Genomic DNA, 25,470 nt, shown 5'->3' with positions numbered 1-25,470 from the left:
CCTGATAATATTTTAATTGTTACGTCATGCAGAAGTCTGCGTTCATTGGCTAATGTTGCCGGAAAAAAAGAGATATAGGACAAAGGGTAGCACATATTTCTTGTAGTAAAAGAGCCTTTTTCGTAAAACGTGCAACTTTTGGAAATGGGAACAAGGTATTATTTGTTACTAAATTTCTAAGGAACATTTTAAAATTATTTCCAAGGAGTTCCCTTATGTGCGCTACGGTCTCTGTGCAACGTGAATTATTGCCGGGGGTTCTACTGACTATAGTACCCATATAAAATACGGATTACTGGACGATTTATCCAATTGTAATCAAAAATTATTATGTACGCTAGTCAGCGCTTTCAAGCTGGCTATAGCAAAGCGAAGCAAAGTTGAACTTACTGGGGGCTTCCATGGTCTTAAATTCCTGAGTACAATTCGTATCAATATGTAATAGCATAAAGTTATTGGATTTTATGCTGAACGTTTTGTTAAGTTATTGTTTTTGGTTATTTTTTATGTTGTTATCGTGAAAAAAACTATTTCCCCCTAACTACTGGACCAAATGGAATCTATAGTGACCGAAGATTGTTGTAATCTGTAGATATTTATATATATTATTTATTTCGAAAATTTCTGTGAGAATTTCGTTTTTCACTTTGAAGTGTTGTTTGATGACGCCATCGAAATGAAAATTGCGCACCGTTTGGCGGTTCCGCAATCGCATTTCAGTAACTTCGTAGTCAGCGAATTCGGGTAGTTTTTTGGCGAGGTGGACCACCGGTTCTGCGGAGGATTTTATATCGCCTCGTGTCCATATATTTGAGCATTTCTCCCTTGTTGACATAGTAGTTATCACGATATGGTATGTTTAAGATACTTTCGAAGTCCTCAAATTAGTAATTTCACTTCCTTCAAATAGACAAAGTATTTTAAGCATCTGGTTCATCACCAGACTACCTCGGTCAAGCTGTGTTTTTGTTGTTGTCTAAAGCCGCTTGCTATACGGCGGTAGCCGAGAGCAGCACATTGAGCAATAACTAAGACCTACCTCCATTATTCTAATTGATTGAGTTCAGAACTGAGCGCAGGTTCTACTTAATTCCTAGTCTTCTCTACGACTACGATAAAAACTGTTTGGCCAAATAATATCCCTTACTGTAAATAAATGATTGCAAAAAGCTAAGATTTTTATTTCTGTGAAGCCAAAGTTTTCGTGCAATTGCAAAACACAGTCAGAAAAAAAGCATATTATAATAATATTATAAAACATTCCTAAAACCATAATAATACCAACAATTCATTGCATACGAAATTTCATTAGCGTTTGGAACAAATGCCAATTGATAAGATTATCTGAAATTTGCGGAATACAGTTCCCAAATACTAGTATTAATATCGTTGACATTCTATAAATAGTTGTGAGAAATGACAGAAATTTAATATATATATCGGAGATATTCCATCCAAATTTTTAACTTTATATCTACATTCCTCGCCTGAATGTTACACGGTTACGCATTATCTTTACTTGTTATAATGTGAATAAAATATTATAGAATCACATTAAAATGTACGCGTCCTCACAATTAATAAATGCATAGAAATTACATATTTCTTGAAGAATTAAGCGATAAAATAGTTGAAACATTATTTAACAACATAATTTTGTTTATCTCAAATATATTTGTAGAAATTGTTGCTTTAAACCAAATAAATTTATCCAACGAATGAACTTTAGTTTGATATTCAAATTGACGACATTGGAATTTCCCGGAATAAGTTGTATTTTCCGTTTTTTTCTTCTTTCTGTTCCTATCTGATATGATGAAAACTGGTCATCTCAAATCGATTAATTTTGAATTGAGCACACGCGAAAATTATGAATAAAATAACAAAGCGGGCAGGGATTTTTCCACACAACATACTCAATTCAAATAAATTTCGTTTTCTGTTAGTTATGGTTAATGTTACATTGTAGGGCTGTTGTAATTTTGAAGCATCTGGGATCAATATGGAAAGAAAATTAAAATATAAAACAATAATAAGCTAAATAAAACCTTCTCTACACAAACATAAAACCAAACAAACAAAATTTAAAGTAGGCATTGATTACAGTGTTGTCATGGCAATGGAGTGGTCACTATGACGTGCTATGCTGTCAGAAGAAATAAGAAAAGTACTGTTTTTTTTAGATTAAAAAAAGGCTGAGCGATGTGTTTGCTTCAGACGTTTGAAATAATTTATAATTTCAAATATATAACTATTTTAAGTATATTCGTCAATACCAGTCAGTACCTTAACTTATCATCGAACAGTTAGCGTGATTGCATTAAAAGCTTAATAGTGGACTACGAAAGCATAAACATTGGTCAACGCCCGCCAGCACTTTTTATGAGACCAATATGTCACGCAACGTATCTTTAATGACGTCATTATATGATGTCACACACTTTCAACCGTAGTGTCACTGCTCAAACTGTCCAAACTAACCACACTTGTTAATCGTTTTATCGGTGCTTCATTAGAATCATGTTTCTTCTCACGTCCATGAGATTCTAACAATGCGAGTCTTCTTTTCCTTTCTTCAAATGTTTCTTCTTCTGTACAACACATGAAAGCTACTTTTGCTCTTCTTAGTCCAAGAACCCAGAACTCCGCTAAACTTAGAATGCATGCAATACCACCTGGAAATATTAATGATTATATCACATTTATAAGATTTTAGAACAAGTGTCTTTATAAATAGCGGCTTGGTGTCTAAACGATTTCTTTGTTTTGGAAAATTCAACAGTAGGTTACACTACATTAGATGATGAATGTATTAGGTACAAATCAACACATGAAAGATTGTAAATTGTTGATTTGTAGTAATTCTTTCAAACATTACATACTTCAGAGCAAGTGAGTGCTTCAAATACTGATAATTAAGAATGATATAATACTAAGGACATTATAAAAGTCGGCCAATTAATTAATGACTTTTCAGTTTCTAATTCAGGACCCACACAGAATGAATTGTGTTTTGAATGCCGATGATCTATACTCAGTTTTATGCGATTAAGTTAACATCTTCTATTTTGTTAAATAGTTCTTGAAAGAATTAGTAGCGTTCTTACCTAATACATACATAAGCCATAGCAGGCATGTTTTCTCCTGTGGCCTTGAGACGAAGCAGTCAACAGTCTTTGGACAAGGCCAGGTGGGACATTCATACAACTCATGTACTGTAAGTCCATATAAATAGTACTGACCGACAATTGACGCGGCCTGAAAACATTTTCTAATTTAGGCGACGAGAGAGTTTTTTATATTATTTATTTTACTTAAAAAATACAAAAGAAATAGCAGTATTAAAAATGAAGTAACGACTAGTGAAAGTTGAGTAGGCATCATTCTGTAATGCAAAAATTGTTTAACGATTAGCTATATAGTACAGCTGTCATTATTATTGACAGCAATGTTGGGCAAAAGTAACATGTTGAAAATGATTTCAATCTGAATTCACGTGAGTGGTGGAGTGGTGAAACTGCCATTCCAACCCCCAAAAATTCTATGTCTTCAATAAATTGAGAATATTGGACTAACAAATATACCTCTAACAATGTGCGCAAGAATACATGCCACCAATAAGCTCTGTATAATTCTGGATGTTCTAACATCTTCCTCTTCATTTTTCTTTCATCAATTGCGGCTTTCTCTGGTCCCGGCAGACGAGAATCTTTCATATATTCTATCCGACGACCTCGAGTATCAACGTAGATTGGATATTTTCCCCTTGATAAATACAATGTAATTTTTGTCATTCCAGTCGATTTATTCAAGAAGTATAGTCTTTTTTTATATCTTGACAAGTTTTCCTATTTTTGACAACATTTTTTTGTCATGAAGATCCAGAATGGTGATATAAAACTTCAAAATGAATTTAGAAGTATACCGACTTCTTGGTACCGTTTTGTTATTTCGTTAGATCAGTTAAATGTAAAAGTATAGAAGTTAATAAAAGTAGTAGAGGCAAATATTTAACAAGCTGATTTCATAATTATATATTATACCTGTAATCAACGATAACATCTTCATTTACGTATTCGTTGTTGTCGGTAACAGATAACGGCTTTCTTTGTCCTTCTGGACCTTTCACGTCACTTGCGTCATCTCGATTGTTACGTCGCCTATGTCGGTGCCTAACATCTTTCGATAATCTTGACGTTTTATACCTCCCATCTGTATTAATTTTTTTGACTTCGTAAAGCGGAGCAGTAACACCTCCGTTCGGCATATTACCAGAGTCCCTTCGTCTCTTTAAGCTTGGTGGATGAATGTATGAAGCTTCAGAACTCATACGTGATGGTGCGATCTTATTATCTTCGCCATCAGCGGGGTATTTGACGTCAGCATGATAGATTATATGCATGGCATAAAGATAGAACAAAATGGCTGAAATGAAAATGCACAGTTGAGAAACACGGAAGATAGTTCTTTATCTCTACAATTAGCACATGCATTCACGCGTGTATCAGCCAATAATACGAATTATTTGTCGTTTTAAAAAATATTTGCGGAAGTTGAAAAATACACATATACGTTGGAGTTGTACGAGCAAATTTGCTAATTTGGCATATGTTGTTATAGCGTTTTCGAGTCAATAGTTTAGAATTCGATTTCTCAAATTGCGCTGGAACTGATTGAGCAAGTGAGGTACACTATACTGCCAATGTTTAGTGTTGAAACATAGGATAAGAGTGATATTTAATAGATAGGTTTGGGGGTGTATAAATATATGCATCCATGTCAGTGTTTCAGAAAATGTCTGACAGTTTTCAATTGTCTCGAATTGTTTTTTAAAAATGTGTTTTATAATTGGCTTTAAAAATATTCACTCTAGTTGTAAAATTTACTTACATGGTGTTGAAACTACCAAAACCATCAATGACCAATATCTTAGCTGTGATATTGGACTGAATCTGTTGAAACAAACGTTCTCACAACCAGGCGTCAATGTGTTGCATACAAAACTGGACTGTAAAAATAAAAAACAAACAAAAAATAAGTATTTATACACCCTCCAACTTTTCAGTGAGAAACGCTGATGTGAACTAGGTATATTTCATTGTAAATAGTATTTGTAATCGATCAATGTTTGAGCAGTGTCTTGTTCAGAAGAGACATGTGGAACACGCAATGCAAGAAAATATATTTGAATACAACATACCTGTTCATCGTGATATACCATGTCACCTATTCTTGCAACGACAACTATCCGAAATATGAACATGATGACGATCCAAAGCTTCCCGGGAAATGTGGATTGAACTCTGACCTGCTCCAATAAACCGTGCAAAATATGCCACGCCATGATGAAGGTAGTTCGTACTTATTAATTAAATGTAAGTGTTCATGGACACTGTGAAATATGAAATAGGAGATATATATATTTATTAAATTTGTATGTTTTATATATATTATAACTGAACTGAAGACATAACATTGCATGTCCATGTTAGGTATATGGGCTCTAAAGTCTTGGCAAAAATTGTGAACAGTAGTGACCAAAAGTAATGAAACTATTTATTACTTAAATACAGCGGACGCAAAGTATAGCATACGAGCTCTTAAGTCATTCATGAAGAGTAACCCTTGGTAAATGTAAATGAACAAATTTAAACTGTGAACGCTACTCAAATCTTATTGTATTGTATTTGGTTATGATATTATTATTCGACAGCAGTTGAAATGAAGCGAATTCTCCCATGTTGTCAAATACAATTCTAATTAATGAACTTGAGCACGCCTCCACGAATTGGATTGTATCTCTATCTACGGTAACGTTTCTGAATATCTAAACTGGATGGTATATTAGCTGACCTTTGCATTCTCGTACTAACATAGCATTTGTCTGATAAATAAACCTTGACCTCGCGATTCTAAGGGACACAAGGTTAAAACACATAATGTGTCGATCGATGCTACTTAATTTTGTGAGATAATGAGCACTTGAGACATTCGATCGGTCTTAGTAACAGAATTCAAATTTCTCAAAAATAATTTTTATAGTAGATTGAGAAATTTTGTTAAAGTAACTGTTTTCTAAAAACAGTCATTTTAATATTCGATTCCAACATAAAAAATTCTTTTGGCTAGAAATAGAAAAAAAAAAATTTAATTTAAAATTTACAATAATGTAAGCATATAGCAATTTAATTGCAGTTTGACTTAACCTATCTTCTTCTTTCTTTTCATCCTGGAAACCTTATTATGCTATGACTATAAACATTGGGTTATACATGGAATGTACTATAGTCCCAAAATACTATTTCCAACAAATGCTTCCTTCACGCAGAATGAGTCCCCTTCCCTCTGCATTCACTATAAAATCGGAATTACTGTTTATATAATAGCTAACATCTATCTATTCAATGCAAATATCCCTGGACGTTCTCTGAATTATATATAAACCTCTCTGTTGATGACGTCGTTATCACATTTTGTATATCAATAGGCAGCTGATGATAATAATTCGTTTGTTGACGGGTTACGTAAAGTTTACGAATGTGGGAAAGTTATTGCTATTCTATTTCCTTCGTTAAAGTGTCGTAATCCTTGGATTAGCAAATAGGAAAAGATCACAATATAGGTGTTATAGTTATGATAAGGATTATGTTAAAAATTTGATTTTTGTCACTAGGTTTATGTGACAAAGAGTCATTTATTTTCAGTTTCATAAATCTGATTTTGACAGACAGCCGCACTTTGCAGATCAGCTTGGATTCTAAAAGCCGTTTAGTTCGGGTTTGATATTTAAAACCAGTGAGACTTGAACCAGGTTTTAAAGTTGTCAGTTTTGCAAATTAGAATCGTGTCGAAAGATAAATGTTTTTAACTTTAGTGGAAGCGTTTTGGGCATACTTCTACTACAATTTTATCGGTTCGAGATTGTGAATTCATGTTTGAATAAGTTGTTTGATGGAGATTTAATAAACACAGAATTAGTAGGAATATAGTAGATAATTGTATAAAAAAAAGACAATTAACAGATTTTACGTTCAGGTGATTTCTGATCACCAATAGGCAGTCTCTAATCTATACAGAGACTGAAATTACATGCATAACTTTTCTAGTTCGAGATTTTTATTGTTTAAAAAGCCCATTTTATGATAACATGATTATGATAACATGATTATGATAACATGCGGCCTCTAAAACGGGTGCGCACACGGTGGCAGTTTAATCATCTGATGCCAAACTTATTCCTCGATCCGCCTACGATGATTTTAGAGCTAAATTACAAACTTTTTTGATTAAGAGATCTGACTAACTATCAAAATATTGTTAATTTCAGATAAATCCGATTTGCCGACCTTAACCGTACAAAATGAACTGAACTAATGAAAATATAATGCGCTTTGTGTATTCACTACCAGTATTATTGAAGATAAAATCTATCAATTGCCTATATAAGCATGAACCGGTTTCAGGTAGTAAGCATTTGGATTACAAATAATTAACGATTCAGAAAAACAGTTTATCCACTATTTCACAGAATGCAAGTATGCTAATATTGTCACCTTTTTGACGAATGACCATTGGAAAGTAATCCATCGAAATTCCTCGCGTTATTTTGGAATGGATCAGCATTTATATACTAGAACACATGGCAAATAACGTTAAAATTCAGGATACATCACTAATTAATCAATAGCAAGAAGTCAAATTAATCTTTAATGGCGCAGCATTATCGAATACTCAAACACGTTTAGCTTTGGAATACTAATGCGTTCAATCTTTCCATTTCATGTATCGAATTAATGAATAAAATACAGTGAAATACCGTTAATTTTTCAAATAATATTAAAAGCATTTAATGTTTTAACTAAAAATATATAAATATACATATTGTATTTCCCCATTTCGTGTGATATGTTGACATGTGTTCCATTGGGAATGGAATTCGAATATGGTAATGGATATTTTGTGTTAAGGCGAGATGTCCACACCACTGACCCTTCTATTTAGGTAATCTATTTTTAATTAGCATTTATTTCTAATTACAGAATGCATAAAACGTACACATGGTTCGCGCCACGTGAGGGGTGCAATTAGGAGGCGATCGCACATGATCCAATTCTAATTAATAATGTTGCTGTCAATTTTTAAATATTACACGATTTGTCCAGAAATTATGTCTATCACTTGACGTATAATTTTAGCTCGAAGTATTTCATAAGACTGACTAAATATCAGATTGGCCTGTCTAACAAAAATTGCAATTATTTATTGACTATCTGTTCCTCAATAAAATTGCCGTTCTTTTCTTTTACTTCTAACTGGCAATGAAGATTGTTTCAAAGAGAATTGGCTTCTATTTTTGTCCAAGTAACTAAAATTCATTCTAGTAAATTCATTAATAGTTCGAGTGCATCATTTCTCATAAGATAATATCAAGAAATTTCAAGAGGACAAATTTTTAAATGCGAATTTAAAATGTAACTTTAAATTGAAATATTATATTATGCTTTGAAATATATTGCTTAAATTCTGTACTACTAAGAAATAAGAATATCTTTCCTACAAAATCCAATCCAATGATGCTGCATCGATCTCGAAGCCAACCCAGGCCCAGTCTTGTACTGACATGAAAACTTGAAACCAAATTTATAACAGTCAAAGGATTAAATTTCCTCATTATCTCGTGATGATGGGAACTAAGAGTTAAGCTCTCTTTAGCAACCTTCAAGTTAAGAAAAACATGCTGTAACTTTACAAGAAAATTATCTGACATCTTTTTCAGGACTCTGACGGGGTCGCAATTAAAAGGCATCAAGACAATAGTGTTTACTTGGTGTATCGGCAACTTTATATTCTAGGAAAGAAATTCATAAAACATCGAGAAATCTCATTGAATTGGTTTGAAACGAAACAATGATGCTACGTTGTTCTTTTGTCCTGTTACAAGGACCTGTACATCTAATCCGGTGAAGCTTATTCAAAAACGTGTACAGTTACTCTATAATAAAAAAAAATCGTAAAAATTAGCTATATTCATGTGTAAGCTCATGTCAATATAAGAAAACCCATAATTCAACCTATAGTTCAAGTTAGATATCTGATGTATTTCTAATGAAGTTGGTAAGCTCATTCATCTGATTATCTTACATATTTAAAGTAAATGAATCATATTTAAAATTTAAATTTTGACAATAAATCATTTCATGTTCTTGACAGATTTCTACATTTGATATAATTTTTATGAGGTTTTAATTTAAAAAAAATGATGTTTCTGTGATCTTTATCCTTTCAATATTCTTTATAATCTGACTGAAAGTCAATCAAGTTTGGATCTCAACTGGAATTCTTTCAATATAATAAACACATAAAACTACCTTTATGTTATCGTTGCACAACATCTGTGGCATTTTCACTATTGTGTATTAGCTAATCACGAATATTTAACATGATAATAGCGACGTCAAATGTATGCTTGGAATTATATTCACAGGTTCACGCAACTACTAAGATACGTTATTTAACAATAGATTTCCTATGTCAAACATCAAAATGAGCAAGATTTCATTTTGTTCATAGAATGCTAAGCATTGCGACATAAATTCTTTTTTGTTTCACAATATCTAGAATCTAGATCAACAAGACTTATTTTGTCAAGTTTGAAGTGAAAATAGTCACATTTTTCAGGTTACCTATTCTACCTTGTTGATATTCCACAAGGCTTACAAAAATCCTCATTCTTTCTATCTATCTATTTCTCCTGACTAACGCATCACGCTAACAATTTAAAACTCATTTTTAGATCCCGACCACCTCTGGTAAACATGGTATATATATATATATATACATATTTATGAGGGAATTTAATCAGTTCAACATACCGTAGTTAAATATATATTTCACAATATATGACATATCTGAGATTGTTGATTCCTGAAATAAGATCACCCACCCACACTGAAATCATTTTTGTTCCTGGTTACCTAAAGAATCTACTTCACAACCTTATCTTTGATAAATATCCTCCTACACGTCTCGCATTGACAATGTATCGCAAAGCACTACAGGCCTATTTTGGAAAACAATATGTTTGTTTCTCAAGTCGTTAATTGTCTTGTCTTTCATCGCCTCCCATATCGCTTTGTGCTTTGAAAATAATTTAATTTCATCGAAGAACATAACAATGTAATATCGAATCAAATGAAATCGACGTGAGGAAAGAAGGAAGGTCAAATTCTTCGGTATTGTGTTCCTTGGCCTAAAATTGCTTTAATTTTAATATATCTTGATTTGGTGAACGAATCTACAAAATCTTGTCAAAATTCAATTATTTGATCTAAAACTTAACTGGTCTGTAAGTGCGAGGTCAACCTTCCACCGACAGTTGGTGTTAATGGTCGACGACATAAAACTGACAATTGATTTGCTTCAACAACTGCTGTGACGTCACAATTTGAATAGCCATAGCGTTTGCTTTGATGTTGTCTAATTAGTTTACATATGAACTTTAGCCGTTCTCTTATTGAAAGACATTTAGCCGTTTCGTAGAATTTTTTTTTGAATCGATGAAAAAATACGATTAAAAGAGTCAGGTACCCTTGATGCGAAAGTTATATCCGATTATTTAAGTCAGGACATGAAACGTCATAAAAGAAGGAATGGTTTTTCGCGTATATGGCTTCACAATATAAATATTCATTTGATATCAGTACATGAGTTAAAAATGAGTTCAGGTAAAATATTCTATATCAAAAAGAGTTCACCATCTTTCGTTACTTACCTATTTTTGAAAATCCTTATCGCCTAGTTTTGAATGGCTCAACGCTAAGGAGAGCGTAATAATACACATGCATATCAGAACCGGTACGTTTCATACACATAATAAGAAAATATTCTCTTACTACCTACTAATATGTTTGTATATCACACTGTTCAGAAATGAGGAACTAGTAATCATACAAATAAAGCCTACGTGAAATAAAGATACAATTCTTTGGTACAGGACTAATATAATAAATAATCTGTTAAATTAATATTTAACAGATAAAGATATTGCCTTGAAATGTAGTGTAGATGCCTCATATACAATGCAACTGGGAGTTATTATTAAATTTTTTATTATGTAATATTTTGTCATGGGAAGTATTGCAGGAGCGGAAGCGAATACAAATTATACATACTCGAATCTTTGCTTGCTTCGTGTGAAGTTATTTCGAATATATTTCTCTAATCAACTTTTATAAACTGGAAAACAATAAAAACAAGATAGCAATGCTTAATTATATGGGCACAAAAGTCAAAATGAAGTAGTAGTACCGGTGTGTAATCTTTTACAGTAGAATTCCAGTACCGTAGTCTTTCGGACCCCGCCTGACCACCTGATGGCAACGATCGCGAAATCGAACGCGGAACCGCCACATAGTGCACAATTTTTAATTTTGTTGACTTCATCGCACACACAAAAAAGGAACCCACAGTTCCCAGAGAAATAAATAACAGTAATATCCTTCTATCGGCAACAACAATATTTAACCATTGAAAATCTCAAAGCAATTGATCCAATAGAAGCAGAAAAGCGATTTATTTTTACAGGAACAACAACGAGTAAAAAAAGAATACTAACAACAACAACAACAAAATTATCTATAAGCATAATTAGTGTCCAAAAATATATATGCTTGTAATCTCACAGTTATGAGTTGAGACATATGTTCGTAGTCTGCAGAACGATTCCGTGCTTTCCATACGGGTGGCTTCGATTATAGAGAGACTCTGATTTTTTGCATATAGTTATGAATGGAAGGTATAAAATGAGATTGGAAATATTCTTGAAATGTTTTCTTGTGACATTTCTGCATATAACCGTTTATAAACATCTCATTTGAAGAGCTATGATTTTAATTTTAACGATTCCCCAACGACTATATTACTGGGATATTGTCAAATTGTTCATTTGTACATATGCATATATATAATAACCCTCTTAATATTATAGGTTACCTTATAAAAAAAATTTTGATTTATTTTCAGGTCGAATTTAACCTTGAACAGCAATGTATAATACCGTGTAATAAATTGAATCATGAACTAGCAAAATTCTAGTTGTCTCAATATTTTAATTTTTTAAGAAGGAAATGTAATATACCCCGAATTAAAGTAATAATACATCTTATGAAATCTCTACTGAATTGACCGAAAAATAAAAGAATCTTATTTACTGGTTTTATTTCAACTCATTCACTGCAATAAAAAAGCCAAGTAAATGGCTTGCCAAGTTCTTAGTTTCATAAGTGTATTAAGTCCTACATCAAACCTTTACAAACCAATATTCGGCGTTCAATGAATACTATACTTTTACTCAGCCCCCAATTATCTATGGTTTCCCCTCATAAAATAAAATTATTTTGCTGTACCTAACTACCGCCTACGTTTCATGAGAATTGACCCAAATTACCCCTCACTATCGCCATCGAAGCGTTAGTTGATGAACAGAAAACTATCCGTCATATTATTGCCAAGTGATAAATCTTGGCCAAACAAACGCTTCCGTGTGAGGATCTATTTTATTTTTAACGATAACAAATTCCACAGTTGCATAAGCGATACGACCACTTTTTTTTAGCCTTTGTTGTTGCCTTTGTAACTTGATATACGAGAAAATGTATTGATTATAATAAGATTGAGCAGGGACTGCAAACCATTTAAAATCTTCATTTAACAATGCTATTTGTTGTCCTGAAGAATTCAAAATGAATATACTTCAACCAGTTTCGATGTGGTGTCATCTGTATGATTTACACCAAACCGTTTAAAAATAAACAAGTATTCTATAACGTCACAAGTAAATATTGGTCATTTTTTATCAATTATTCGAGCCCTTATACCCCTATGACCGGACTACAAAGACTGCTAATTGAAAATAATATCTTAATGAGTATCATTTAATATTTAAATCATTTTTAACCTTAATTTTTATTTATTTAACGCGTCTTTAATATTAAACGATAACTTGATTCATCTGTAAATAAATTTTCATGTTTGAATTATGACAAATTTTTTTTTGGCCGAGAATAAGTTAAATTGATATTTTTGCATATAGAAGTTGCCACATATGTGAGATTTGAATATTACTTTAAAATTTAGTTCGTTAAAATAACATACGTTGGCCACGTAAACAAAGTCTATTTGCAATCATAGTTCTAAAAATATTTATAATTTGAGCCAATTTGCTAATGTATTTTTTGAGGCAAAGTTTAGGCATGTTAAAAGTGCCTAATTATCTAATAAGATAATAGCACATTTTCATTGCCTTTTAGATGCTTTCACGGCAAAAATTCGTTTACATTTCAAAATTTCAAACACAAAGTGCTTCTCTATTTTCATTAGTTGGGGATTATCACAGGTAGCTCTAAAGATGAATTAGGCTTTAAAATTTCGCTGCAGTTGAACTGATACCTAAAATAGCATAAAACTGAAAGAGCACTACAAAACTTAAAATTTATGAATAAATACTCCTTTCCTCTATCTATTTTCATCAAAGATCAGAGAAGTTTAAATTTTACCAACAACGTGTACTTGATTTACGAGTAAAGTTTCAGCTGAGCTAAAAACGACAAAATGTATATTTTATACCCTGTCGGCTCAATTTATATGGAAACGTTCTTTTTCTTTTTAAATAAAAAAAATCGACTTTACTTTCTCACAAACTCTTTAATTTGTCATATAAATCTGTCAAATCCATTGTTCATAGGTTGTTTTATACAGATAATAAAATTGTTAATCCAAGGCTAAGTTATGCAAATTTGATATTATCCCTCATTTTTATGAATATTAATATGTGTATTTCAGAAAGCAGATGTAATGACTATAATTTTCGTAATTATTATGTTCGCTCTCAAATTATGTGGGAATTTATTTCGACCGACTAAGAAAACACTGCTAAAAGTATTCATTGAAATTAACTTTATATCGCATAAAAACATTGGGACAATATACCGAGTTTAAAAAAGAACTGTAACTCAATAACCAGACATTATTTGCAACGCTTTTAGGGTTTTTAAATTCTGTTACTATTTTTAAGCCATTCAAACAAATTTCTATTTCATAGTCATTGAAACTTCTTTTTTAAATTTAATTTGCGAAATTACACGTAAAAATGAAACCAATATTAAAAGTGAGGATTTATTAATTATTATCAGCTAGTTTTGAACTTGAATTTCAAAAAATCTGCGTTGCCAGGGAGACGGAGGCAAATTTTACAAAGCTGTTTTTTGCGTATTTTATGATAACTTCTATGGTGAGTATATTAACAAGTCTCTAATCTCGTAGATCATACAGAAACTTTTTATGTGAAGAGACCATGAGCTAACAGGGGGGTTAAACAAATGTTTGATACTGACTTATACCAACAAAATTTGCTTGTTCCTATTATTGTGGTATCTGTTGATTGATCCCATCGCATATGATAAGATCTTCATGGTCGTTTCAGCACAATTCGAGAATCAAAAGTGTTTTGATAAAACGATTTGAGGTTTTTTTCTGTTGAAAGTTCAACTTTTCAACGTGGTTTAATGATTTATTTCATATCTAGTGTGGAGTCATGTTTTAAACATTTGAGAAAAAAATTGAGCAGCAAATTTAACAAAAAACACCGTTTTTAGATTAATTTTTAGGCACATATAAACAAATGTTCAAATTGGAAATTGAAGTTAAAAGTGAAGGATTTTTAAAACACTCCTTTTAACTATTAAATATACCACCCCCCCTTTTATATATATATATAAAATTTCAAAGTCAAGCACGATGACGCAAGAGTTGGTGACAATTATTTTATTAAGTGCGAAAAACTCACAATAAATTAAGCTTGTTGTTTTCTCGACATCCTCCAAATTTTAATGGCGGAAACTGTAATTGGAGAGAAATAGAATTTAATAAAATTTGACTGCAAGTTATAACTTTAACATTTTGGAAACGTAAAAATCAGTAATTTCACAGGAATGTACCGGTATTTGTAAAAATATTCACGATTAGGATTAACTAATTTAAATTGTTCATGATATCATGATATAAATACAAACTCTGCCGCCAACAAGAAAAAAAAAACGAACAATATTGCAATTGCAAAAGATTTTACGAAAAATATTATATCGGAAAGCTAGGTTGAAAATGATTAAACGTTCACTACCCAGCGAAGAGGTTTCAGGTTCGAATTCTTGTTGTGAATATTTAGCTGTTGGATAGTTTATCGCGTCCACCCCGCCAAAGAAAATTCAAGACGAGTTACTACTTTTTACGGCACCCATGTTCATGCAAGCATAGCATTAGGCCTTTTCGAATAGCTTTTAAGAGGCAATAAGTGTGAACTTAGGTTCGTATATATATAAAATAGGTATTGAAGATTTCATACTATATTTTTCATAGCACCTAGCTGCACCTTATAGAGGGGATTTAAAATTATTCGTCTTATTCCAAATACTAAAATATTTATTTAGCTCGCAATTCTCAAACAAACGTTGGATTACATTTTAATACCCATTTCCATTTTAAGTACAAACTGAGCTTACAAATTTTGAATTCATGTTGGATGAACCAAACTATCCAAAAAAATAATTACGAAATTTTCGTAACATTTTTGACATTGACTTCGGAGACATAGTCACGATGGCGCATCACAACATTGTTGTTAAATGCATGTAATACAGTATCAATAGACAAGTTGTCAACACTCGGAAAATGAATTTTCGTGGCGTTATATTGCTAACCACTCGCGAGACGACGTAACGAAAATAATTCACTTCTCATCTATTTATAAGTGTAATACTTTGACATAAGCTATTATTGCTCCAGTGTTTCACTATACTGTCTATTTTTATCGTGATATGCGTCAAAGTAAAAGTGTGACATGTACACACGTTTCATATGCAGATGGTATTATTATCTTACCGCAGTCCAGGTTTAAATGGTTGCTTGTGGGATGCCATTTTCAGAGCGAATTTTGAGAAAAAATATGTAATGTTGATTCAAAAGAAATTACTTAATTCAGTCAGGATTTAAACGTAATAACGTAAGATTTTGCTTGATCGCATTACAAATACATAACACATACCATGAGCACGCATGGAAAATCAATTGAATTCAAAGGCTAACCACATTATTGTCAAATAACAGGAGCATATATTCCACACTAGGTCGGGTACGAGTAGGACAATAGCAAATTGGCGACTTTATTTACCGTGGCAAAATTAATTATAAAAATTCTCAAATTTTCAAAGCGCTATATAGTATGATAAAAATATTTCATTTCAAATAAATGACCGATCGAATCATATCGCCCACTTCTAGCATCTTGCAAAAGGGTCAAATGAAATATTAATTTACTTTCGCGCGAAAAAAAAAATGAATTATGCAGGCGATAAGTATGCCTCAGCACACGATTACAAATATATTGCGCACCACTTACACTGAGATCTTAGTCTTCATTTTTAATCGTTTGTATTAGGTTGGTTAATTTTTATTGTGAGAAAAAATACCACTTTCATAGGGCAGATCTAAAAAATGTGAACCATAATAAAATATGCCAGAAATTTTAGGACTTGCCTGAATTCTTTTGACTGTTCTGAACAAGCAGCGAGAATTATTATTTGGCTTCACTGATTTTATAGATGGTGGTGGTTGCGGGTCGCTCATACTACATAAAATGGGCCGACGTAAGCTACACTGACTCATTCAATACATCCCGATTAGAACAATAAAATTTCGAGGTGTTCTGATATCTATTATCTAATTCAAAATTTTATGCGCAATTTCAACTCTTAACCTGTTATATTGACTTGACACCATCTCTATGGAATTTGCCATTTTCACGATGGTACAACCGGTAAAATGAAATAATCGTATGTCTATTACAAATAAAAAAAATATCCATTATACTGAAATATAAAAGTCATTAGTTTAGGTATTTTATAAATTATTTCGCCATACCAATTCTGCATACGGAAAACCCTTTATTACAGTTTTTAATTTGATTTCAAGAAACAAAATGCAATAACTACGAAAAGATGGTTAATTTAGATCAGTTTTTCACAATGCACATGGGACCAGTGCGGATGGAACCGACAATCCAAGACAATTGGGATTATGTTTATCCTGTTTCTACTTTTAAGATATAAATGTATATCGGCATCTGTGGTGTTGACTGATCATTACTCATTGACTTTAAAGATAATAAAGGTGTAGGTCATGTTAAGAACAACTATCGAGAGATCTCAGGGGAAAACTTCAATTTGATGACGGGGATGAGCGGTGATGCTATCACAAATACTCACATAGACTCATACTTTGACTATTTCAACCTTTTTTTTCAATTTGCATATCTATACCAGTTGACAGTTTAGATTTCAGAATGCTGAATCAGTATCTGGTAAATCGACTATCTTGTGCGACGCATTTTTAATCGCGAAGTACGAATTATTGTTTTGACCAAGTGGTTATAGATATGATACGTACAGCGGTGCAGACAATTTCAAACAAAAATTACTTTTGTGCTCAATTTTCGACAGTTTTCATTTAGCATTCGAACACATTGAAAGTACAAGTCTTGACATGAACATTGTACTTCATTGGCAATAGACATTTTGTCAAACCTGCTGTCAAAAAGGCATCCAAATAAGTTGTCTGCGGAGGAGGCTGTTCGACTGGCGGCCGAAACCATATTCCCATACACTGAACGTACAAAAAACTACTTCTTCTTCTACTGGGGCAAACAATGAAACAATTAGAGTTAGACCGACCAGAAAATGTTTCGACTGTGACAAATCATTGATTTTAGTAATATTAAAAAAGAATTAACATTTGTATTTTCATTCAATAAATAATTCACGTGAAACAGAAAAACTATCAAAAATATCAAACCATCAATAAAACGTATGAAATTACATTATTTGTAAAGCAAGCAAACGACATCAAAAACAACAAATCATATTAAAGTACTGTACAGTTAATTTGACACGGTCTGGTGACTCAACAAGGCGTTGCCAGATATTATATTAACAATGCTCTTTCTTGATATAATTTGCACTCAAACGAATGTCATTTTGAATTACAGTATGCCCGATCTGTAGACTATAATAACGTATTATCTGATAGAAAAAATAAGCCTCTCTTCTCCTTCGCTGTGATTTAAAAACATACCTTCACATATCTTACATAGTACTACCACCTAGTACCTAGCAATTTCAATTTCATTGAATTGCCAGGCGGAACTAACTACCATCCGTATCCTGGATGGCGGATTATATATTTGCGACTGAAACCACAATTTAAATTACTTTTCTACTTGACCACGCTTGAAAGGTAGGTCGCAACTCAAAGCAGATATATTACACAACCATGCCGGACTCGGAAAAAAGTTTCCTAAAAGCGATACCAAGTTACCCAAGAGCCACTTAAATTAGATTCAATTCAAAAAAGTATAAAATAACCTCTGCACAAATCTGCTAAATGTCACACACTTCTCTGTATAGGTGATAACTTTACCGCATTGTAATGTGTTCGTTTTGTGTCGTCATTTTGTAAACGATTCGATTCTATTATTAAATTTGTCAATCACGCCTCGCCATTTTCTCCAGGCTTCATCTATGACACTCTATTGTCTATAGAAGTTATAGATAAACACAGTTGCTAGCAATTTCGTCCGCCGAGCTTGAGAACATAGTATCGGAATAACACTATTTTGCTAAATAGCCGATTGAATGAGCAGTGATGTGTTCGAATTGATCAGCGATTATGTTTCAAAATTTGAGAACTATTTTTGTCCACTTAATTGATTATCTTATCAAACTGGTATCGAATGAAAGAGTCAGTAATCTTGGGCGAGTAGAGTAGAGTGCTCTTGAGTAGAATACTAATTATCCTGTCATTAACAAGATCGTCTCATTCGAAAACACTGTCTGTATTGCGAGGTAAGAGACATGTGAAAAGATGACTCAATTACACTTCGAACTACGGTTTCTCGTTCGATTTCTAGCGTAGGTAATCTACTACAATCGTTAGAGATGCGGACAAGATCCTAAAGGCGAGGAGCACAGAAAATGTAGCAATCCCTTTGCTTCATTTCTAGTATCTGACAAATCGAATTTTGTCTATCTTCTGGCAATAAACGACAGAGAATGGTTCAATATTTAAATCTTACTTCAAATTGGCAGCAACTGTTCTGAATTAAAAAAAGTTAAATTAACGACTTTGTGGAAACAATTAGGAGCTTTTGCGTAGGCGAGTTTATTTAATGATTTGCTATCGCAAATACTTCGACGCGAGTCACTGTAATCAACTACATTTAAAAGTTTTCGAACTACAAGGGTATTTTAGTCCAGTAGGAACTGAAAAACACTCATACATGTGCAAATTTACACTGAAACTTTATGCAAACACAAAGATCACGTTGGCAATTTTTTTGTTCTTTATCTACTTTCTGTTTGATATCATAAAGTATTAATAATATTAATCTGAAATTTAATATGATGTTGACGTTTTATTACAGCTATCTATAGCTGAAGGTTGGAACCGCAAAATTCAATGAATAAATATTTTCGATTGTGTAGCCTTCGATTTTGGCACTATTGTAGAAATAAAGTGACACCAACCTTATCACGATGCCACTGTAACAAATATCCAACGAACCAACTAAGGTATCGGAGTCGATAGTAATTATTATATTAAAAATAACACACATTATGTTTTATCTATTATATGTTTTGGGTATCTGGCTTTTTCCGCACGCATATGTATCAGTTTAACTGTTAGATCAGGGCTGTGCAAGGTTTTGGAAGAGGGGCCAAAAATTTTGCCCACCTTCAATGTCGGGCCATGTAAGTGTGACGTACAAAGTTACTTTTTATGAACAATATTCACCGTGTTACAAAAAAAGCGAAAAACAGTAAGCCTCGTGTGAAAACTAAATTTAATTGCAATCTCAACGAATTCTTGAACTATTTTTAGCTAAAACATCAGAATTTGGTTTTGGTTTGTTTGTGGCAGCATCAGGCGGGCCCAATTAAATTTCCCAATAGACCGGATTTGGCCCGCGGGCCGTAGTTTGCCCATGTCAGTGTTAGATCGAGCAAAAAAAACTTTAGCCTGAATTCGGGACCTGGCGGGCAATTCCAAAAACGTTCCATTCCAAGACCCAGATAAAATCTTATGTATTTATCTGTCAGGAATTCAAGAAAAAACGTAAAATATCGGATGAAATATCATTTTATTGTGTGTTCTTCTCTGCACAGTAAAGTCGACTGAAATGAGTTGTTTTCAAACGGTGTGCGTCATTTGGCATATGCGTTTGGTATTTATTAAAAAGCCAGGCTAAATTAAGACATTTTCATACGGGAGTGTTTTAATAACACGGTTTAATTGACAATTTCTGTTCAGATTCCCTGGAGCAGAGACGCTAATTAGGTTTACCGTCTGCCAAATATTTTAAAACACAAATTTCAACATTTCCTTTCCAATTTTAATGATGTTTTTATTTTGATAAAATCATCTCTAATTTTAGTGTACTGCCGCATCTGTGTCCTCATAAGATGTGAATGCTCTCAATGGTATTCTGAAAAAACTAGAAAACAACTAGTCTACTATTCGAACTATTCTAAGCTTATCTGATATACTTCATTACATAATAATTTGCTATGCAATGTCAAGAAAATGCTTCAAATCTTCAAAAAAAAAATGGTTAAATGATTTCATAGATCCAACTCGACTCAATTGTTCCTCAAGTTTTCATTTTCCAGCTCGGAACGTTTGCCGTTGTACGTAAATGTCTACTCATTTTCCATTAGTTGTATAAATTCTACGAGGTTTTCAACTAATAACTAGTAATTATAGCAAAACTATAAGTAAACACAAATAGTGTTAATATCATCCGACTTAATTTCAAAAGTTTACTTAGATATCACCATCTTATAACTGCTTTAAAAACACTTAATAAAAAGATTAAATGAAGCATAACTATAACTTTAGGTACACTATAGTAATGCAACATTGTATATTTTTCTTGATATAGACTGCCTTTGAAACAAGTTCTACAATCTACACAAACAAAGCCTTTACTTCACAACCAAGGCGTAACACGATTAACTAGGTTTACCTTGGACTTCGCACAAACAAAATAGGGCGTTGGTATGTCAGACCTGAATGAGATTGAATGCACACGAATTCTCCATCACTCTTTAGAATTTTTTTAAATGCGATAGTGCCCTGGCGTACCCGGTAGTCGTGCAAGTCACAAAAGCATTTTCGGGGGCTATTCGTAGATGGCACATCGGTGGGCGCGTTCACAGTTGGCCCAAATATATCTTTTTACTATACATTTCCCTTTATTCATATGTTTGCCATAGTGTGATAATAAATGGCATAACTATAGGAGGAAACGTCCGTTGCGTGTAAAACGAAACGGTGGATATTATTAGAAAACAAAGCGGTTAATTTTCCATTTAAACACTATGATTTATTGTTGATTTCCAAACGTCGAAATTAAAATTAAGCACGCTCATATACGTCGAATTAGGCATGCTATAACGTGTATATTATTACCACCTTTTAATTCTATTTTAATTGAAGCAAACACTAAAAATGTAATTAATTTGCACGCTCGCGTTTGAATACATTAATAGGAGACATAGTAAGAGTGTAAAATCTGGCAACTAATCATACTTCAAAAATTCTATGAATACCGACAGCTCCATGGCTATTCCCGTCTTGTATGTTATTCTCTGTTTGTTTATTGTCTGTTCAACTGGAACTAATAAAATTTCAATATAACCTCAAATATAAGATATGATCAGTGAATTGAATATTTTTCAATGTATTGAAATCACAAGTACTCAACGAAAAAGCAAAACTATAATTTTCTAAAAATAAAAATATTTCACATAAAAAATTAAAAAAAAATGTTGCAATTTTTCTAAATATTGTATGCTTAATATTTTGATTGTATTTCGCGTGCTTATTCAATTGTTACCCTCGCAAATTTTTCTTTGTTTGTTTCACAATAGCTTGTTTTATTTCTTGATTGTGACAAATGTCTAGAGGTACATAAATTCTCTTCAATGAAAAGCTTTGAATTGATAATGCATTTGACTGAAGTGTTGAAATATTATTTAGAAGTAACCTTTGCTATCAAAACCAGTATTTTTCAAGTATTTTAAAACGACAAAATATTGCGCAATATTCTAAATTTTCGATTCGTATATACTTTGAATAAGGAATGGCTTTGGTTATTTTGGCTTTGGCACTTTGAGTCCATGCCACTAATCTATATACAGTGTAATGGCACTTAATTTTAATATAAAACCTTAGGATTTATAACTTTTTTATATTTGCATTACGTCGTTTTACGTCAACCCATTTACGTCCAATTAAACTGGCTGAAAAAATTGTTACGATTTACGCACAGGCGCACGCAGTTTTTCAATGAAAAACTCAAGAGAAAAGCATCATATTTGCTTCATTGAAAATGAATTAAATCTATTCCGACAAGACGTAGGATACGCCTCGTTTGTTATCACATCATAAAGTTAGCGTAGCATATTATACGATTGCGGTAAGGCAATTTTGAACCATAATAAAAATTTGAAATTGATGTCCAAATAAGGCTACGATTCGACCTTTAGCTCAAAGGCAAAGGGGGGTATATGGTATTAAAGTGCAATAAGATCATTTCTCTGTACCATTGATTGCGTGCTCACAAATCATTACTTGTATAGAACTTTGTGCTAATAGCGAATTTATTCAAAATAATACAAAATATCGAATACTTCATAGACATAACTTGTATACTGCCTCGCCACTTAAAACAAAAATTAGGAACAAATTTCAAGTGAATAACTAACTATAGCTAACCTGTATTATATATGACGTGTACTTTTCAAATTTCTGATTAATTTTCTTGGATTCCTTCATGGACATAAAAATTTACGAAACCTCGCACTTATTCCGGGAGTGGTAATAGAGCAAGCTATGCTAATCTCTTTTTCTTATATTAACGACTGAATATTGATATAAATTAAACTACGATTAATGAAATGCTTATCTTTGCATTGTAAATTCAATTTCAAATTTGACCGAACTCTCACATAGTCACGTCCCTAATGCAATTTTCAGCGAACTTATATTCGTCCGAAATTGTAAGAGTCGGAATTCGCCCCTTCTTTCATTTAAAGACATGTAGGCAATGAGATTGGTCCGACTAACTGCTCTGTTAACAATTCCGAATTTATCACTGTTATCAATGCATCTGCAAGATCTTGTCGAATAATTTTACTTGTATTTGTAGGGGCATAAAAAATTAGGACCAGCTAATTTTTCATGCATATCTTAAACGAATCGGCCTCATTAATATTAATGCAATAAATTTCAAATTGGCGTTATTTAATTTCACGGAGGCATCCCCATTTATTTACTATACACGATGTACCTTAAAATGCATAACTCACGGTGTTTTATGTTGAAACATGAGGTCTGGAAAGTGAAAAATATGTTGAATGATTTTTATATGAAAATGAAGATTTTAATGAAGAATATAATGGAAAAAAATAAAAAAATACGATCTCAAAAGTCAAAGGTCATATAAGAAAGCAAAACAGAAAAATTTATGTGAAATATCGTGTCTCATATATGAAAAAAGAATTAATAATTTTGTATCGTAGGCAATCTTCGTCACCAATAATAAAATGTAGTATATATAGTATTACCTAGTATTACTAAAGCATTTTGAATTTTTTAGTCTGAATCAAGCACTTTATCCAGAATGCGATAAAGTAGCTCATTTTTTAAAATACTAATATTTTCACATTTATATATTTTTAAATTCATTTATAAAGATGCAATTCTGCATACTTCAATTTTTATTTTATTATTCGAAAAGTATCAAGTTATCGACTTAGTTTCGGTGAGTCATTCCTAAAGATTTATGGCATTTATCACGAGTGGCTGGCTTTCAAATATTCAAATTTGAAGGCTTAAAAATGGTACCTTACCAATACTTCAGCCCTGTGCCTGTGCTGAATGTCTATAAACTCAGAATGTCCTTTATTTAATAATTTATAACAATTCTATAGTTTATTTCTCGCTTATCTGATAAAATATTCTCATTTACATTTTTTTTCAATTCCCATTTCAATATTTCATCCATATATTTTTTTTTTAAATTTCCGAATTTCGGTAAAAAGAAATACATTTAAATTTTGCTGAACGAATACGAGCTGGAAAAGCTATCTCAAATTAGCATTTTCTAAATTTATATTAATACATAACAGACTAAATATATTTTTACTGCCGCTCAAAGTCGAAAACAACTTTATTGACTATTAACTTTATAATTTGAATAAGAGTATTTGTCAGCTGTAAATTTGATATTTTTATCGCATGACAAATATATGTGACAAACGAGATCATAACAGGAATTACAATGTTTGAATTGACATAAACTTATAAAATATAAAAACTAGGGGATCACCTATAATGTCAACTTATTTATTTTGTCAATATTTTGTCAAAGTTTCTCAATATAACGGTTTATTAGTTTCATTAGTCAGTCAGTTCTTCCGGTAATCGGCCTAAGTAAACTCGAAACAAATTCTGCTTTTACATTTGCAAAGACTTTGTCCCGATTCATTTAGTATTGCATCAGGTGTCAATATTTGTCTTATCTGATATCGATTTCCAGTGATTGCGTGTGATTTACTCCTATTGGTACATTTTTAGGATCGTGTTTTGAACAAAAGCATATATGCATGGTTTGTACATACGCCATACCGTTGATGCTAGTAAATACATACATATATTTGATTGTTTTACGTCACTATAGCGAAATTAAACAAACAATATGGCGAAATGTAAGATTATGTTTAGAGCTTACGAATGTGTTAATCAAGAACTCAATTTAGGCATATGAGCCCATAAATTGTCACATGATTATAGTACCTTCATGCAATTTTTATTTTTGGAATATGAAAATTTATTTTATAATACTACGCATGTTTAAAAAGGTTTCAACCAAAATTATTATCCACGTTTTATTTAAAAAAACACGCCACTCAGGAATATAAATCCTAAAAACAAATTATGCATGGTCTGCTTCACCGCTGTTACATATTGAGCAGATTTGTGATATAATTAGAATTGAGCCTTTGAAGGAGTATTTCCCCCCATTCACCCATCTGCCTTTGATGAAGAGGCAGCCGCACGTTTTCAGTGATCGGGCTTATTTAATATACTACGTTACCCCCCACGTTCAATGAAGAGATAGCCTCATGTCTTCAGCGATCCGACTAGACCAATATACTACTTTACCTACGCACGTTGGGTGAAGAGATAGCCTATGTCTTCAGCGATTGGGCTAGTTCAATACTGTATACTATTCCCCCCCCCCCAAAAAAATAAAAATAAAAAATAAAAAATAAATTTGGACTAGTGTCAGTTCGCCAA

The 25,470-nt window shown here is 32.3% G+C and overlaps 1 protein-coding gene across 1 annotated transcript; it reads right to left on the bottom strand.

The window, feature by feature from the left end:
- Positions 1 to 1,160: 1,160 nt before the first annotated feature.
- Positions 1,161 to 11,212, bottom strand: LOC120344207 (gap junction Cx32.7 protein-like). The gene is made up of 7 exons (XM_039413323.2): positions 11,172 to 11,212; positions 5,201 to 5,392; positions 4,891 to 5,008; positions 4,044 to 4,425; positions 3,585 to 3,765; positions 3,108 to 3,258; positions 1,161 to 2,675 (listed from the first exon to the last, which is right to left on the bottom strand). Exons 2-7 carry the CDS (start codon positions 5,342 to 5,344, stop codon positions 2,434 to 2,436), a joined length of 1,218 nt encoding a protein of 405 aa, XP_039269257.2. The 5' UTR covers positions 5,345 to 5,392; positions 11,172 to 11,212; the 3' UTR covers positions 1,161 to 2,433.
- Between the last annotated feature and the right edge of the window lie 14,258 nt (positions 11,213 to 25,470).

Source organism: Styela clava, chromosome 5 (assembly GCF_964204865.1).
Source record: "Styela clava chromosome 5, kaStyClav1.hap1.2, whole genome shotgun sequence".
Classification (NCBI taxonomy): domain Eukaryota; kingdom Metazoa; phylum Chordata; class Ascidiacea; order Stolidobranchia; family Styelidae; genus Styela; species Styela clava.
This window is presented reverse-complemented; position numbering and strand designations above follow the sequence as displayed.